Raw genomic sequence first — 18,865 nt, forward strand, 5'->3', positions numbered from 1 at the left:
ACGGGTCCCGATCCCGCACGAGGTGTGGACCGGGCCGCTCCCGTCCGCCTTTCCCCAGCGCGCGCCGAGCCCGCGCCGCCCGGCTGCAAGTCCCGGACGCTTCTGCGGCGCCAGGTGGGTGCTCGGAGCTTGGCGCCCGGGGGCGGGAAGGCTCTTCCACCGCGGGTGTGAGGGAGAGCAAGACGGCGCAGTGGGGTTGAGGGGCTCCGAGCGGCAGGGCACGACTCGGTTCCCGGGAACTTCAGGACCCGGGCGCTGGGCGAGGCTCGGAGACCTCTGGCCGGGCAGGCTCCGTGGGTCCCAGTGGTTTAGGGGAGAGACATTCGGGGACGCTTGAGCGTGAGGGAACTCCACCGACTTGGGGAATCTGCGGATTGGGGGCTTTCTAGGTAGAAAACAGGCTGACAGCAGCTAGTGGGCTCGGGCGTCGGAAGCTCCGGCCGCTTGGCAAGCGGGTTGCGAGCGCCTAGAGCGCCAAGGGCTGCGCGACGCGCCCGCCGCGGCCAGTGGCCGTGCGGGACCCGGACGCAGCGGGGGCGCGGGGACCGCCGGGCGGCGGATACTCGGAGGAGGAGTGCGCGCTGGGGACCGCTGGTGCGAGCGAGCGGGGGGCGGGGGGCGCACAGTCCCAGGGCCCCGCACTGGCCGCCTCCCTTCGGCCCAGAGTCGCCGCCTCAGGTCGGAAACAGCAGCACATTTGCGGATCGCATTAGGCCAGGCCCTTAATGCTTTCTCCAGATGGAGAGAAGCCACCGACCCGCCCCCGGACACCAGCTCGCCAAGACGCCCGCGAGGCGAAGCGAGAGGCGAGGGTGACCTCGGCTTTTTGGCTTTTCCAGGCTGGACCCATCCTGATTTCCCTGCAAACCGTGAGGAGGACTCTGAGGAAAGCCCCCGCTGCCCTCCAGCCTCCCGCTGGCTTGCCCTCACCTATTGTGCTCGTGGGCTTCTCCAAGGCTGTACCCTCTGAACCCCTCCTCACTCAGCTCGCTGGCTGCAGGGCGGGGGCTCCGAGGACGATGAATGGTGTCTTCTGGTGGGGAACTAGCAGAAGACCCGCATGCCAGTCCTAGAATGGTCACTGTCTTGCGGTGTGATCTTAGGCAGGCTCCTTTCCCTCTCTGGGTTGGCTTAGTAGGGCTTATGCTTATTTGTTCCTGAAGTAGCAGAAGCTGGCAGGTGCCCTAACCCTTGGCTCCACGCTGGCTTCCCTGAGTCGAATGCCAACAGCCACACCCTGCTGCTGACAAATGGGCTGGGAAGTGGTTGGTGCAGAGATGGCTTGGCTTTTGGAGGGCTGGAGGTATGGGCTGCACCGTGCAGTCGGGTCTAGCTGCCCTCCTGACTTTGATATGGACTCCTCCTAAAGAGAGTCCCAGACAGCCTGTACTCTACAGTAGGTAGCTCCATCCAGGGCCAACACAAAGCTTTCCAAGACAGTATGTGGGGCTCAGGGTTACTCCCTCTGTTGATTGGTAAGTCATGAGTGTTGCCACTGCTGGGTCTGGAGCTGAATGGAAACCAAATCTTTTCTCCTCTCTAGGCTACAAGTGAGACACCCCTGGGGAGACCCGACCCCATGGCTTCCCAGAAGAGCCCCTGGTGGCTGCTGATGCGGCTGGTCTTCATGCACTCTGCCCTCCTGCAGGTAATAAGATGGGGAAGAGGAATGGTGGGCATCCCTCAGTTTACTTAGGAGTATTATTCTATATCACCTAAGTTGTAGTGTGGCTGATGTTAATCGTGTACCAAAGAGAATCTAATTTTGTTTCTTACCTCCAGCAAATGGTATTTCTCGTTGCCTTAGCTGTAAGAATAATCCAATCCCTTGGGTCCTCTCTGAGTCCTAATACCACAGTGGATACTATATACAAGGGGTGACTTGGGGCTGCAATGGATCCTGTCTGTTTCAGTCTGGAATGGCTGTCTGCATGTGCCCTGGAGAGGCATATGGCTGCTGGAGGCCAGGGCGTGATGAATGGGCAGAGCCCAGGTTCTGGCCTTAGTTCAGCCACTAAATAAGTATTCTGTGTGTATGTCCATCAACACATACTGTTTTGTAGTTCTTTTCACTCTTTCTTTCTCCCTCTCTTCCCTTTTTTCCCTTTCCCTCTCTCTTCCTTTCTTTATACACACAAATACTCTAATAGCTGAGTCACCTGAGTCACAGCACATAGCCTGAGACCCCTGGCAGCACTGGTGGCTGCACCCTTTCAGCTTCCACTGGCACAACACTGCTTTTCTAAAATAAAGTCTGTAGTGGGCTGGCAGCAGGTCCCAGCCCCGGAAGGCCTCTGCCTACTTGGGCTGTGCATAGTCTCAGCTATAGCATCTCTTGGTGCTGGTTACAAAGTGGAATACTTCTTGAGAGGCAAGGTCAGGAGCTGGGATACTGCCTCTTCCAGAAACCAGCAAAGTCTCCCCGTGCAGAGCTGGACCAGGGTGGTGGAGACTGGTTTTCCTCCTCGTCCTCCCAAATGTGCTTTAGAATGGCTGTCTTGCCTGCTCCACTGGCCACAAAGATGACAGCACTAGCTGTGTTCAGCAGGGAAGTGTGAGGGTCCCGCGCTGCTGAGGTGGCTGGGGGAATCGCCGATGGGGGTGACTCCTGATCGTGCAGGAGATTGGGGTCTGGGAAGGGTGAACAGGGGGCTGCCATCGGGATCTACACCCAGAATCAACAGATTGAAAACCAGAATGAAATCCCTTAGGAAGGCCAGTCTCAGCTTCTTGGCGCAGTTCTCAGCAGCTGCCTCCACAGGCAGCTTGGGGTCAGTGGTGATCACTTGGCTGGTGGGGCTGGGCTGCACGGCAAGCAGGTGGGTCCTGTAGAGGCCATCTGGGTTTTTGGATTGCTGGAGGGGAAGGGCACGAGGTGCTCATTGGAGAAGCCCAGTGTCCGGTGAGGAGGCTGGTGCACCTGGTGGGCGGGGCAGCAGTGGCCCATGGCTCACAGTCCCCGCACCCAGATGAGGATGCCAGCAACAGGCCAAGTGCAAAGCTGCCCACTGTACTACTGGTTGTGCCAGCAACTGGCCCGGCCCAGCTCCTGCAGGCTCCGGAAGATGGAGTGGAGGCCACCAGTATGCCTGCCCTATGCAGCCTGTCTTTAGTCTCTCGTCTTTCCCACCAGTCTGGAGGGGGACTGCTCTAGCACTGTATCATCATATACTTTCTGGGCAGACGCCAACCAAGGAAGGAAGCTTGCCTTGCCTGAGAGGCAATTGGGAATAGCTGAGACTGTGGCAAAGTTGATGGTACCTTCTCCATCTCTTAAGGGCAGCCTCTACTCAATTCCAGCCATCATTGCCAAATGAGAATGCAAACTCAGGGTTGCTGGATCATATTGTTGCTCAAGATAGCTGGTTATCCAGACCTCCTATGTGATCTCCCAGTTTTTAAAGGGTTGCAAGCCAGACAAATATATTTGTAGACTGGATTCAGCCAAGCAGTTTGTTGATGATTTAGGCGCTAACTCGTGTCCGACTCTTTGCGACCCCATGGACTGTAGCCCGTCAGGCTCCTCTGTTCATGGGATTTCTCAGGCAAGAATACTGGAGTGGGCTGTCATTCCCTTTTCCAGGGGATCGTCCCAGCCCAGGCACTGAACTCAGGCAGTCTGCTGCACTGCGTGTGGATTGTATGTGGATTCTTTACTGACTGAGCCACCAGGGAAGGTGCAGAGCAAGATTTCCTGGCTGTCCAGTGGTTGGGGCTTCGCCTTCCAATGCAGGGGGTGTGGGTCTGATCTCTGGTAGGGGAGCTAGGATCCCACATGCCCTGTGACTGAAAGACCAAAACATAAAACAGAAGCAGTTTTGTAACAGATTCAATGATGACTTTAAAAATGGTCCACATCAATAAAACCTTTAAAAAATAATAAAGTGCAGAGCACATCTAAGTATTTTGTCCTGAGAGCTGCTTCGAACCCATACTGCACCCTGTGTGAATTAGAACATGCTGGTCCATTCAGTATCTAGTGTGAATTGGAACAAGGAAGCCCCTCCCTGATCATGTAACTTGTCATCACATGGCTTAGTGGCCTCTGTACTCTCAGGGTCTGGCAAAGGCCCTGACGCTTAATAAGGCTCTAACATCTCTTAGATGGGCTTGTGCACATAAATAAAGAGATACACCCTGAGAGAGATTAATCAGACCTCTCTGCTTCGCATTTTACTCTCAGACTTAGTGTTTCTAAAGCCCCTTTCAGCTCCAGTGTCCCATGATTTCTGTGACTCATACAGAACTGGTTAGTGAGGTACAGCTTCTCCCCCATTATTCACTTTATTGATGCTACCCCATCCACATTTTAATAGATTGCTTTTATTAGAACAGATGTAAATCTTTTCAGGGTAACCTTAGGATTTCTGTGGTCAGCGAGGTGTAGAGTTGGGGCATGGTGGGTGGAGACTTTCTTTTCCATCTCATCAGATCTGAAACAGAGATTTGTTCCTGGTCAAATGGGGCTGAGGCTTCACGGCACGGGGTTTCGTTTTGTTTTCTTCCACCCTATAAAATTAAAATGAGCTTTGAGGCAGTCTGTAGACCTTTGGCCAAGGGCAGTGTCTCCCCAGCTTGAATCACTCACTGACCTCTTGTGGATTTTTCCATATCTGTGTGGCTTGGCAGTGTTGATTCCCTGTGTGGGGCAGTGTGTGCACAGGAGGTTATAAGTGGAGATTTCAGGCTAGTTGTCTTTATCATTTGCAGCATCGGCTGTTGGAATCCCAGCTGCACCACTTCAAGGCCTGTCATATAAACATCTCTGCATCTCAGTGTCCACATTTGTAGAGAGGGGGTGCCTACCTCACAGACTTTTCTGGAGGAGTCAATCCATTGTGAACAGAAAAAAAAAGCTGTCTGGCATGACTTCCCAGGTGGCTCAAAGGTAAAGAATCCACCTACCAATATAGGATATGTGGGTCTGATCCCTGGGTGAGGAAGATCTCCTAGAGAAGGAGATGGCAACCCATTCCAGTATTCTTGCCTGGAGAATCCCATGGACAGAGAAGCCTGGCGGACTACAGTCCATTGGGTCACAAAGAATCAGACACGACTGACTGACTTAACAGCAACATGTAGTAAAGGCCCTTGATTATTAACCTTTTAAAACAAATGTTGTTGTTCTGTCGCTGAGTCGTGTCTGACTCTGTGACCCCATGAAGTGCAGCATGCTAGGCTTCCCTGTCCTTCACTGTCTCCCAGAGTTTGCTCAAACTTGTGTCCATCGAGTCAGTGATGCCATCCAACCATCTCATCCTCTGTTGTCCCCTTCTCCTCCTGCCCTCAATCTTTCCCAGCATCAGGGTCTTTTCCAATGAGTTGGCTCTTCGCCTCAGGTGACCAAAGTATTGGAGCTTCAGCTTCAGCATTAGTCCTTCCAGTGGATATTCAGGGTTGATTTCCTTTAGGATTGACTGATTTGATGTCCTTCAAACAAGCGAAGTGCCTGTAATTTCTGCTGGGGAACTGTAGGGGGCACCCAAGAGGCATCAGCTGAGAAGGGAGAATGCTGCAGAGGCGGGAGGTGGGACTTGATCTTCTCAGGGAAGGTTCTCTGCAGCTGTGGGTGGTCCCATCACAGGGCCTGGGTGAATGTTACAGTGAAGGCTAGATCAGTTTCTGCTCCTGAGGGTTGGATACTTGGTTATCTCCTTAGTGTCAGCCTGGATTTGTTTCAAAGCTGCCCCTCCTCTGAGGATTTGGTTGTTTGGGGGACCCTTGGAGTCGTCTTAAAAAAAAAAATTGGGGGAGGGGGCCACATCACCTGGCACGTAGAATCTTAGTTCCTTGACCAGGGATTGAACCCATGCCGCCTGCATTGGAAGCACAGAGTCTCGCTGGACAGCCAGGGAAGTCCTCTTGGGGTCGTCTTTAGTCTCTCTCAGATGGTAAAAGCATCTGCCTACAATGTGGCCGACCTGGGTTCAATCCCTAGGTTGGGAAGATCCCCTGGAGAAGGAAATGGCAACCTGCTCCAGTACTCTTGCCTGGAAGATCCCATGGACGGAGGAGCCTGGTAGGCTACAGTCCATGGGGTGGCGAAGAGTCGGCAGACACAACTGAGCGGCTTCGCTTTCACTTTTCCTTATAAGTGCTGCTACTACCATGCTGAAACTGAAGCTCCAGTGCTTTGGCCACTTGATGTGAACAGCTGACTCACTGGAAAAGACCCCGATGCTAGGAAAGACTGAGGGCAGGAAGAGAAGGGTACGACAGAGGACGAGATGTTGGATGGCATCACAGACTCAAAAGACATGAATCTGAGCAAATTCCAGGAGATAGTGAAGGACAGGGAAGCCTGGCGTGCTGCAGCTTATGGGGAAGCGAAGAGTCAGACATGACTGAGCGACTGAACAGAACTGAATGAATCATTCTGGGTTTTTCTTTTTTGGCTGCATTGGGTCTTCTTTGCTGCATGTGGGCTTTGCTGCAGTTGGCTGATGGAGAGTTAACAGCCCTGTGAGGCTGAGATGCAAGGAGGAAGGGATGTGCCAATTCACTTAATAAAAACTAGATTATCTTTATTGAATCAGCTAAAACTGAAGCCTTTATAATCACTGACCACAATAATCATGATAGATTGCAGAGCAAGCCATGAGGTCTGCAGCCTCGTGTTTTCCTAACTCGCTCTTGACCATTTCTGGAGGAGCTCGCTGTTCCCTTCAGTCAGGCAGCTGGAGAGGCCTCCCCTCTTCCTGTCATGCCCTGGCCCTGGATGCTTCCTGTTGCTCTGGGCCTTCTCCTCAGGGACCCAGATCTTCCCTGAGAAGACAGCTGCTGCTGTTCCAACCCTCTTCCAGCCTTCTTCATTGAGAAGTCTCAGCTCAGGCAGATATAAACACAAAGCCAGTCATGGGCTCCAGCTATGCTTGGCCAAATCCAATCTGTTTCCATGCCCCCGTGCACTCTTGGGCAAATTCACTTGCATTTATTTTTTTATTTTTATTTATTTATTTTTAGATTTTTGGCTGTGCTGGGTCTCCATTGTTGTACACAGGCTTTCTCTAGTTGTGGTGAGTGGGGGCTACTGTCTAGTTGTGGTGTGCGGGCTTCTCATTGCAGTGGCTTCTCTTGTGGAGTGCAGGCTTTCGGGTCCACGGGCTTCAGTTGTTGCTGCTCCCAGGCTCTAGAGAATAGGCTCAGTAGTTGTGGCACACGGATTTAGTTGCTCTACAGCATGTGGGATCTTCCTGGACTGGGGATTGAACCTGTGTCCCCCGCATTGGCAGGTGGATTCTCAACCACTGGATCACCAGAGAACCCTGCATTTATTAAACATCCAGTCTGATTTAAAATTTCAATTCCCCACTTGATTTAAATCTCATCTCCCTTCTGTCTAGTCTAGCCTTAACACAGGGCTCCAGGTAACTGAAGTGGGGTTGTACTGAGATCCATTCTCCTCTCACCTCAACCAGTGGTGAGGACTGGTTTGGAGATCTTTCTTCCTTTTAGTTATTTTGGATCCAGCTCTCCTGAAGCTGGAAGCAAGGAGAGGGGATGGGGAGAAGGGCAAACAGCTCTTAACTTAACTGGATGCCACTGTGTGGTCCTTGTCATCATCTGTCCGGCTCTCATTGACTCTCTGCACCCCCTGGGTGGCACGTGTGAGTTCTTCAAAGGGTTCTGCAGCGCCTGCCTTTTCTGAAGCAGGAGGCCCAGCTCCGGCTTGTCTCATACTGCTGGGATCCTCTTCCAGGCAGCCCAGTTGAGTGGATGCTGACAGAATGGTTTGAATCCAGATCCTTTGGTGTTGACCACTTGATCCATGGGCTTCCCTGGTGGTTCAGTGGTAAAGTATCTGCCTGCCAATGCAGGAGACACAGGAGATTCAGAGTTGATCACTGGATTGGGAGGATCCTCTCAAGAATGAAATGGGAACCCATTCCAGTATTCTTGTCTGGAGAATTCCATGACAGAAGTGCCTGGAGGGCTACAGTGTTCACATCCATGCTGTGCAGATGGTGGGGGTCGAGGCTGCTCCAGCGCTGCCTCCTCCCTCTCTGGACAGCTCCCTTCAGTTCTCCAGTCTTTCTCTGCCAGGACAGATCAGTGGATCCAGTCTAAGCTGATGCCCACCTGGAGAGTGGATTGACAGTCCCTCCTTGCAGGGATCCCCGATTCTATGAGTGATTCTTTTTTTTCCTTCAGTGCATCTCAGTTCTCTGTCTTAGAGGGGAAGGAGTGGGGTGTTGGCTGGTGATCCTTCTTAAGGAACTCTAAGGGTGAGATCCACCTTATGTTGGTAGTTCTCTTTATTTTTTCTTATACTTTTTTTAAAGTTTTTTTTTGATGTGGACCATTTTTTAAAAAGTCTTTATTGAATTTTTTATAATATTGCTTCTCTTTTGGTTTTTTGGCCACAAGGCATGTGGGCCCTTAGCTTCCTGATGAGGGACTGACCCTGCACCCCCTGCAGTGGGAGGCAAATCTTAACCAATGGACCCCCAGGGAAAGCCTGGTAGTTCCCTTTAGAATGTGGATACTTAGATCCTCTTTGTCATCTGCTCTGCCTCCTAAATTCCAGTGTTTTGGCATTGAGAAAGGTCCCTGTGACTATTTTGATAGATACCAATTTTAATTGATAGAATCAATTTTAATTGGTTCTAGTCCTAGGGCTGGGGCTTCCCCGGTGCTGCAGTGGTAAAGAATCTGCCTGCCAGTGCAGGAGACACAGGTTCGATCCCTGGGTGGTCGGGAAGATCCCCTGGAGGAGGGCATGGCAACCCACTCCAGTATTCTTGCCTGGAGAATTCCATGGACAGAGGAGCCTTGCGAGCTACAGCCCACAGGGTCGCAAAGAGTCAGACACGACTTGGCAACTAAACAACAGCAACAACAAGTGAACATTTTTGATCACTTATTTGAATGCATGGGTTTCTGATTCTTTGCAACCGTATGGACTATAGCCCACCAGGCTCCTTTGTCCATGGGATTTCCCAGGCAAGAATACTGGAGTGGGTTGCTATTTCCTCCTCCAGGCGATATTCCTGACCCGAGGACTGAACCAGCGTCTCCTGCACTGGCAGGAGGATTCTTTACCATCTGAACCATCATCTTGTTTCTGACTGTTTCTAAAAGCTACTTAGTTCCAGAGTTCTGCTGTTCGCCCTGTTCTCTGTCTGTCCACATGCTCTCCCCGGGCAGCCTCAATCACTGCTGGTTTTTCTCTCCAGAGGCTCCTGCCTGGGGTTATCATCTGAGCAGCCAGGTCTCATAGTGATTCAGGCTTTCAAAGATAGGCTTTTAATATTCTCTTCAAATAGGATTACATCTACATTGAAAAGATAAAAAAGTGTGTATTTTTACATCAACTGTTAAATGTAAACATTGGAAATAAAACACAGTTTTAATAACTTCCTTCCCCCTCCTCTCCCTTCCTCCTTTTCTCTCTTTCTCCCTTCCTTCTCCCTTCCTTTCTTTCTCTTTCTTCCTCTCTCTCTTGTTCTCTCTTTTCCTTCCTTCCTCCTTTCCTCCACCCCTCCCTCCCTCTCTCGTTTTTTTTTTTCTCTCTCCCTTTCTTCCTCCCGCCCTCCCTCCCTTCTTCTCGCTCTCTCTTTCTTCCTTTCTTCTTGGTGACCTCACTAAAACGGAAGAGGCCCAGTATCTCTGAGAGATTTCCGCCTGCCTCTTCCATGAGCTGCAGATTAATACATCCATGAACTGCTGCATGCTTCCACCAGGATATCCCTTGGAGGCCTCAGCACTTCCTAAACAGAAGTCCTCCCCACCCACCCAGCTCTGTCTCAGTGCCCGGATTCTCCACGTTCTGCTCATTTGACCCAGACTCCTGGGATCTCTCTGGAGACCCTCTTCTCTGTTGCCCCTGCCCCGTACCCCTCAACTTCCCTTTTTCCATCTCAGAAATGGTTCTTCATTTGGTTTTGTCCTCTTGGTTTCTACTGACACTAAATTTGAAGAGTAAGATATTTGACAGCATGGAGTATGAAGTACGGATTAACAAAGTTAGTCTGCGGCTGCACTAGAGAGGACCCTGCAGAGCACGCTAAATAAATAAATGATAAAGAGGGCTTGGCTCAATGGGCAGTACAGAAGCCTTGGGTGTTGATCAGGAGGTGATGGGAAAGACGCTATTAAGACTCCTTTGGAGAGACTTGCCTGATGCTCCAGTGGCTGAGACTCCACACTCCCAATGCAGGGGGTCCAGATTCGATCCCTGGTTGGGGAACTGGATCTCCCATACCACGACGTAGAGTTCGCATGCCGCAACTAAATATCCCAGATCCCGAGTGCTGCAAATAAGACCTGGCACAGCCAAAGAACTAACTAAATAAATATTTTAAAAATTTTAGAATGATTCCATTGGACCACTAGAAGCACATTCAAGTCAGAGATGCTTGGTACATTGTTGGTACCAGTGCAGGTTGGTGATGATGAGAACTTTAACTGTTCACAAGAGTACGTGGGGTGGGAGATGGGAGTTAAGTGGGGAGAGGGGTCAGGGAGTTAGTCATTGACCAGAGGGTGTGATTCTGGGCACCATTTCAGAGCCTGAAGGGATAGATCTTGACTAGTGATTATGTGGGATTGATAGAGAACAAAGGAAGTATGGAAGATTCTTTTAGGTTTTGAGCTTGCTTTAGGAACACAGAGGGGTGAAAATTTCGCCCCAATCTTGGGAAATTGTCAGTTCTGTTTGAAGGAGTCATTCTGGGGCAAGCTGTAAATTGCAAAAGGTGAGGCACTGAATAAAGAAAATAGGTAATACTCTTTGAGAAGGGAACAGGGTCATTGGAAAGGTTTTAAGGAGCAAAGTGAATACTTCAGTGCATATGCATTCCAAAGGGCAGCCGTCAGGAGAAAGGGAGGGATTAAGGATCCAAGAGGAAAAAACCAATTATATGCAACAGTTTCATAACAGGAAAAAAAGAAAAAACAACCAGGCAGTGTTTCCCCTCCACATTGCTAATGGGTCTTAAAGCAGCAAAGCTAACATCTTATGGAAACCACATTTCAAGGTCTATGATTGTGATTGCTCTCAGTTTATTTTTACAAAGATGCTAATTTCCATAAATAGCATGGAAGCATAAAGCAATTTCCTCTCCAAGTATTTTATGCAATTACTTTCTGGAATTTGTCAGCACTGAACAGCTCCAGCCAATGTATGCTATAAATTATTGTGGTCAAATACTCAGAAATGCATTTGTTCCCTAAGCTTTCATTTATAAATATAATAACATGTTATGTTGAAAAAAATTTTTTAAAAAGGAAGAATAAGTATTTTATTAATAAAAACTCATTGTTAGTATTAAAGGACTCTGAATTCCCTTCACTCTCTCTTCTGAAATTTCCATTTTTTTCTTCTGATTTAAAAGCACAAAACATACTCATAAAAAATGTGGAAAATACAGGAAAGGACAAAGATGAATAGAATCACCTTTCATTCTGACAGCTGTTGGGGTTTTGTTGTATATATTTCCAATATTCTTAGTAGTAGCATATATATGTATCTTTTAAAAAGTGATTACACTGTATTTGGATAACTTTGTAAAGATTTAACAATATAAGGCATATTTCTATCTATTAGATATTTTTATATTTATTATCACATTATAATATTTAATGTCTTCATAATATTGCATCATTTGGTGTGCTATATTTTATTAACTGATTCTTTACTGCTGAACATTTAAGTTCACTAGTTTTTTTGAAGTTGCAAATAATGCTGCTATGAAAATATGTTTGCAGATCCTCTTTGCTCATATTTGTGATTATTTTCTTTGAATACATTTCTAGGAAAATGTATTTGTTGAAGCAAAATCTTGGGGTCAAAAACCAGGTGCAGTTGTAAGACCTTTGATTTATGCTATCAAATTGCTTTTCTTGGGTCTTCCCTGGTGGTTCAGTGGCTAAGACTGTAAGCTCCCAAGACAGGGGCCCATGTTTGATCCCTGGTCAGGGAAATAGATCCCAAATGCCACAACTAAATATACCACATGTCACAATGAAGACTGCAGATAGCTTGTGTCAGTCACAACTAAGACTCAGCACAGCCAAATGAATAAATAATTTTTTTAAAATTGCCTTTCAGAAAGGATCTATAAAAATGTCATCTTACTTCGCAGTAGTTGGCAGTATAAGATTTAAGGAAATCTTAGTAGTGAGAGATTCTTAAAAATACTTTAGGGCCATTTGTATTACTGCTTTTGTGTATGGTCTCTTTGAGGCATTAGAAATGGAATAAAAGATTTTATTTTCATATTTTTGCCCATTTTTCAATTAAGAATTTCTCATTAACCTGTGTGTGCCTTTTATAGATAAAGAATATTAGTCTTTTGTACCTAATATATTGCAAATTATTTCTGTGTTGTATCATTAATGTTTTCATTTTATTTATGTATTTTTGATGAACTGACATTTAAAATTTTCAAGTTACCTACTCTAGAAGTCTCTTTCTCTTTTTAAAGTATTTATTTATTTATTTCGCTGCATTGAGACAGCTGTGGCACACAGGTTCTTCCTTGCTGCTCATTGCCTCAAGTCATGTGGGGTCTTGGTTCCCTGACCAGGGATCAAACCTGTGTCCCCTGCATTGCAAGGCCAATTCTTAACCACTGGACCACCAGGGAAGTCCCAGGGGGTTTCTTGAGAATCTCACAACTGTTGAATTTTGAAAATAAAAGGAAGATGTGACTCTAGAGAGAAGGAAAGAGCATCTTTGATAAGAGAAGGAGTCAGGCAACAATGCGGTATGGAAGCTGTTGACTAGTCTGGTTCATTCCCTGTCTCACACCTCAGTCCTTCTGCTGTTCTTCAGCAAACAGTCGATCCTAGGACAGAAATAAGTGAATGCAGTGCAGTAAGCAACTGGGGACAGGCTTTGGGTACAGAATGAGTACTCTCGGAGATGAACTAGAAAACACACATGATTAAAAATCAAAGGACACCTAACAAACGTGCAGTTAATATTTCTCAATAAGAACAGAAAAAATTCAACAACACAGTCAAATAAAACTTTTCTCACTCTTTTTCTTCAGGTCTTTGTAAATCTTGGTGCTGCAGTTTTTGGCACTGATTAGAGTATTAGGGAAGAGAACTTGGGGCCAATTTGATTTTTAACCCTTGTTTGTGTCTCACTTTTCTGCCATGATATGTACATGATTTCTTCCTTATCCTGAAGTCCATATTTTCATCTGGACATAATGTAGATAATTTTTAACCTTCATAAGCATGTACATGTGTTTCCAGAAAGGTTTTTTTATTTTAGTGTGCTGTTCAAATCTGTAATGTTTTTATTTTTGCCATTTTTTTGGCTAAACTCACTTCTTCTGTCATCTTAAAATGTTTACTTGTATTTATTTTTTAAAATTGGAGTATAATTGCTTTACAATGTTGTGATAGAAAAAAATGTTTTTTTTTTTAAACTCTTGTATTACTTCTTGAACTTTTTAAAAGCAAGATCAGATTCTTTATAATTTATTTGGAGTAATTTATCTAGTGAGACATTTTCATTGATTGCATTTTTCTTGTATTTGTTTCTATTTTTAAAACTTTGTATGCATGAATCTTGTGAGGGTTCTGCTCCAACAGGGATTCTCTTTTAATGAGCCTCTGTCCCACATAGTCTGTCATCTTTCTCAGCAGACTAGCAGGCTAAGAAGAGCATGTTCTTCTCTTGGTGATGAAAGAGACACATGAAAGCAAGTCCAAGACTACAAGCATTTTCCTTATGCATTCTGCTTATGTCATTTCTGTAAAATCCCACTGGCCAAAGCAACTCATGTAGAAGACCGTCGGAGGGAAGGACAGAGCAGGTTATATGGCCAAGCCCAAAATTATTGGAGTGGGCTAGATAAAGAAGATTGGTGCATATATACACAATGGAATACAATGGGATATTACTCAGCCACAAGAAGGATGACGTAATGCCATTTTGAGAGATGTGGATGGACCTAGAGAGTTTCATACAGAGTGAAGTAAGTCAGAACGAGAAAAACAAATATTGTGTAATACTGCTTATATGTGAAATCTAGAAAAATGGTACAGATTAACTTATTTGCAAAGCATAAATAGAGACACAGACATAGAGAACACACAGATGGGGAACACACAGAGAGAGCATCGAGACTGTATGGGCACCAGAAGGGGAGCTGTGGGAGGGATGAATGGGGAGGTTGGGATTGACATATATACACTACTATGTATAAGGTGAGGTGAGGTGAGGTCGCTCAGTCGTGTCCGACTCTTTGCAACCCCATGGACTGTAGCCCACCAGGCTCCTCTGTCCATGGGATTCTCCAGGCAAGAATACTGGAGTGGGTTGCCGTTTCCTTCTCCAGGGGATCTTCCTGACCCAGGAATCAAACCTGGGTCTCCTGCATTGCCGGCAGACGCTTTACTGTCTGAGCCACCAGGGAAGCCCCTAAACAAACTCATTCTCACTTCCGAAAGGCACCATAGATAACTAATGAGAACCTACTGTATACCACTGGAAACTCTATTTAATGCTCTGTGGTGACCTAAACAGAAAAGAAATCCAAAAAAGAGGGGATATGTGCATATGTATAGCTGATTCACTTTGCTGTGCAGCAGGAACAACATTGTAAAACAACTATACTCCAATAAAAATTAATTTAGAAAGATAAAAAATAAAGCTACCTAAATTATAAGCCTCCCCCCCCAAAAATCCCAACAAAATTATTGGAGTGGGCAAGTATGCTCCTCCCTTAGAGATTGTCTGTATGTGTGGAATGAGGGGTGGGAGTGAATATTTTTGAATAATCTATTCTAATCTGGCAAAGCCAGGTTTTGCCTTGAGGTAATATAGTACCAGAGAGCAAGCTTCAGTAGCTACACTGACACCACCGTCACAAACTAATATTCCTGAATTGGGAAGAGTTTCAGTAATGGGGAGCTGTGGCCAGGGCTCACCTCATGACATGAAGCTAGTGGCTTTCTGTCATGAGGTGGGTGTGCCTATTAGAGTGGGAGGTTATGACACCTTCCTTCCTGTCTTGTCACTGTTGCTCAGTGGCTAAGTTGTGTCTGGCTTCTTGAGCCCCGTGGACCACAGCACGCCAGGCTCCTCTGTCCTCCACTGTCTCCTGGAGTTTGCTCAAATTCGTGTCCATTGAGTCGGTGATGCTATCTAACCATTCCATGCTCCGTTGCCCCCTTCTCCTGCCTTCAGTCTTCCCTAGCATCAGGGTCTTCTCCAGTGAGTCAGCTCTTTGCATCAGGTGGCCAAAGTATTGGAGCTTCAGCTTCAATCCTTCCAATGAATACTCAGGACTGATTTCCTTTAAGGTTGACTAGTTTGATCTCCTTGCAGTCCAAGGGACTCTCAAGAGTCTTCTTCAGCACCACATTTCAAAAGCATCAATTCTTCAGTGCTCAGCCTTCTCTGTCTCACTCATAATTTTAACTCTAGCCCTAGACTTTAGTCTGTAGCAAGTAGAAATTTAAAAATTGATTCCTCTTAATCCCCTAATTCAGGGTTGCTTCAGCTTTTTAATTGTAGCCCACAGGAGGAAGTACATTTTATTTTAAAAAACTTTTTATTTCTGAAAGATTTTTAAAAATTGGAAGATAGTTGCTTTACAGTGTTGTGTTGATTTCTGCTGTACAGCAAAGTGAATCAGCCATATGTATACATATACCTCCTCTTTTTTGAATTTCCTTTCCATTTAGGTCACCACAGAGCACCGAGTAGAGTTCCGTTTTCTATACAGTAGTTCTCATTAGTTATCTATTTGACACATGGTAGTGTATCTGTGTTGGAGAAGGCAATGGCACCCCACTCCAGTCCTCTTGCCTGGAAAATCCCATGGACAGAGGAGCCTGGTGGGCTGCAGTCCATGGGGTCACTAGGAGTCAGACACGACTGAACGACTTCACTTTCACTTTTCACTTTCGTGCATTGGAGAAGGAAATGGCAACCCACTCCAGTGTTCTTGCCTGGAGAGTCCCAGGGACGGGGGAGCCTGGTGGGCTGCCGTCTCTGGGGTCGCACAGAGTCGGACACGACTGAAGCGACTTAGCAGCAGCAGCAGCAGTGTATCTGTCAGTCCCAGTCTCCCACTCCATCCCACCTCCTCTTCCTCCTTGGTGTCCATACATTTGTTCTCTGTGTCTGTCAAAGTGCCCGTAACATCATGACTCAAGTCATGTATATAACTATGCATTCATATTTCTGGAACAAAAGTTTCAGAAAACAATGCTAATTCTTTCCACGAGTGGTTCACTATGGTATTTGTCTTTTTTATCCATTCCATTCCAAGTGATTCTATGAAAAAATGGCTGGCTAAGACCCAATGAATTTCATCGCCCATTAATGGGCTGTGTTTACAGTTTGAAAAAAACAAACAGTGCCTTAGTTCACAGCCCCCATTCTAGGGTTACTTTTGTGCATGCTGATCTCCTCGTCTGATATTTGGCTGGAAGGAGGGGGTTGAAAAATGAGGCTCCTAGCACAGCTTTTAAATTCTGGTTGGCCGTCACCTAGTGTAGCCTGCTTTCCTGGGGTGCTGTGTCCCCTCACTGAACCAACTATTGCCAGTGGTTTCCATTTAAAGCTACAGTTTCCAACACAAGTGGTTATTAAGGTTCTTCAGAGCTATCTAGATGATCATATTCTTCTCCTTCTCTGACCTTCTACCATGATGAATCATATTAATAGGTTTTCTAATACTGAATCCTCCTTGTGTTCCCGGCATTAACTGTACTTGGCCATGACATACTGCCTTTTTAATATTCAGCTGGATTTGGTTTGCAAATATTTTGTTGAAAAGTACTACATCTGTGTTCATAAGTAATGTTGGTTGGTGCTATATTTCCCAGGTTTTTAATATCAAAATTTTTGTTAACTTTGTAAAATGGATTGGAACATTTTCCATCATTTTTCCCTTTTCTGGAACAGTTTATATAGCACAGGAATAACCTATTCTTGGAAGGTTTGAAAGCAAAATAAATGGTAGTTTTACCTTGATAGTAATTGGGACCCAAGACCTTTTAGGGGAAGTAGTTCTTTGACAACTTTTTAAACATTTTTCTGTGATTATTGGATTATTCAGGTTTTCTCCTGCTTCTTTAGTCAATTTTGGTAATTTACCTTTTTCTAGAAGTCTTCCATATAAACAAATTGAAAAACTTTTTGGACTTCCCTGATGGTCCAGGGGCTAAGACTTTATGCTTCCATTGAAGGGGGCTTGGGATCAATCCCTGGTCAGGGAACTAGGTCCTTCATGCCACAGCTAAAACTTTGCATGCTGCAACTAAAAATCCTGCGTGCTGCAAACTAAGACCTAGCACAGCCAAATAAATAAATAAATAAATATATATATATTTTAAGTTAGAAATTTTATAGGACAGAGGAAAAGGAAGTATTATGTCATTTTCAAACAAATTTGTAAATTATTTTGCTTTAATTTCTGATCTTTTCTTCCCCCAAGAGTATGCAGCCTGTAAAGTTTTAAGTTTTTAAATGCCCAGTTTCGAAGTGCTCCATTTTATGAATGTGGCAAGCATATTTAACCATTCATTTTTTCTAAACTTCTGTGAATACTGGACAGTGAATTTTATTCTCTGCATTAAGTAGTGTTGTTCTCCTGTATCCCTTTTCTTTCTTGATCGGTTCTTTCTGTCTCCTCACTCTCCACACTAATTCCTGTTTAGTTCTAGAGGGGAATGGTCTGTATCTTGATTTTTTCCCCCTTTGCTTTTACTGATCTTTGTCTTCAGGAACTCACCAATTCCTTGTCTAGCTGTTTTTGTTCACAGAGCTCATTCTTTCCTGAAGAGGAATAATGGGTCCAGGTGTCGGCTGAGATTGAACCCTGCTTTCCTATTTTCTGATCTTGCCTCTTGGTTGCTTTTTAGTTTATTAGGATAAATAATGAAATCTTCAACATGTTTATTCACAAGTATTTTTCTTAATTACCAAGTTGTGCCTGTTCATACTCCCACTCGTGACTTAGGAGAAGGCCCTTCTCACTGTGTGTGTGTGTGTGTGTGTGTTCGTCTGACTCTTTGCAGCCCCATGGACTGTAGCCCACCAGGCTCCTCTGTCCATGGGATTTCCCAGGCAAGACTAATGGAATGGATTGTCATTCCCTTCTCCAGGGGATCTTCCCCCTTCAGGGATCGAACCCAAGCCTCCTACACTGCAGGTGGATGATCTTTAATACCCGAGCTACCAAAGAAGCCCCCTCACTGTATAGCCACCAGCATTTGATATTCCTAAACAATGTTGTCAGTTTAGTAGCAGTCCAGACATTTTAAACTCTGTCACCATTAACATGTATACACTGCTGCTGCTAAGTTGCGTCAGTTGTGTCCGACTCTGTGCAACTCCATAGATGGTGGCCCACCAGGCTCCTCTGTCCCTGGGATTCTCTAGGCAAGAACACTGGAGTGGGTTGCCATTTCCTTCTCCAATGCATGAAAGTGAAACTACCATGTGTGAAATAGATAGCTAGTGGCAAGCTGTTGTATAGCACAGGGAACTCAGCTGGGTGCTCTATGTTAACCTAGAGGGGTGAGGTGGGGGTGGGTGGGAAGGTGTCTTGACAGAGGTGATGTGTGTATACATATAGCTGATTCACTTCATTGTACAGCAGAAACTAACTCAACATGGTAAAGCAATTATGCTCCAATAAAATAAAGAACTGTCACCCTTAAATCTAGATAGAAATGGCCACCTTGGTGATGAGAGCAGGGAATTCTGAGTGGTGGTGTGCTCATTTAAAGGTACATGTTAAGCTATGTTATACAGTGAATAAGAAATTAGTCTATAAGGAGGTCAAACCAGTCAGTTCTAAAGGAAATCAACCCTGAATAGTTATTGGAAGAGCTATTGCTGAAGGTGAAGCTCCAATACTTTGGCCACCTGCTTCGAAGAGCTGAC

The 18,865-nt window shown here is 45.9% G+C and overlaps 1 protein-coding gene across 1 annotated transcript in view; it reads left to right on the top strand.

The window, feature by feature from the left end:
* Positions 1-18,865, top strand: part of ADAMTSL3 (ADAMTS like 3) — a 368,734-nt gene continuing 349,869 nt past the window's right edge. The window contains exons 1-2 of the mRNA XM_052659478.1: positions 1-114; positions 1,544-1,648. Coding sequence (XP_052515438.1) covers positions 1,580-1,648 — 69 coding nt within the window. The 5' untranslated portion in view covers positions 1-114; positions 1,544-1,579. The remainder of the gene's footprint in view (positions 115-1,543; positions 1,649-18,865) is intronic.

Source organism: Budorcas taxicolor, chromosome 21 (assembly GCF_023091745.1).
Source record: "Budorcas taxicolor isolate Tak-1 chromosome 21, Takin1.1, whole genome shotgun sequence".
Classification (NCBI taxonomy): domain Eukaryota; kingdom Metazoa; phylum Chordata; class Mammalia; order Artiodactyla; family Bovidae; genus Budorcas; species Budorcas taxicolor.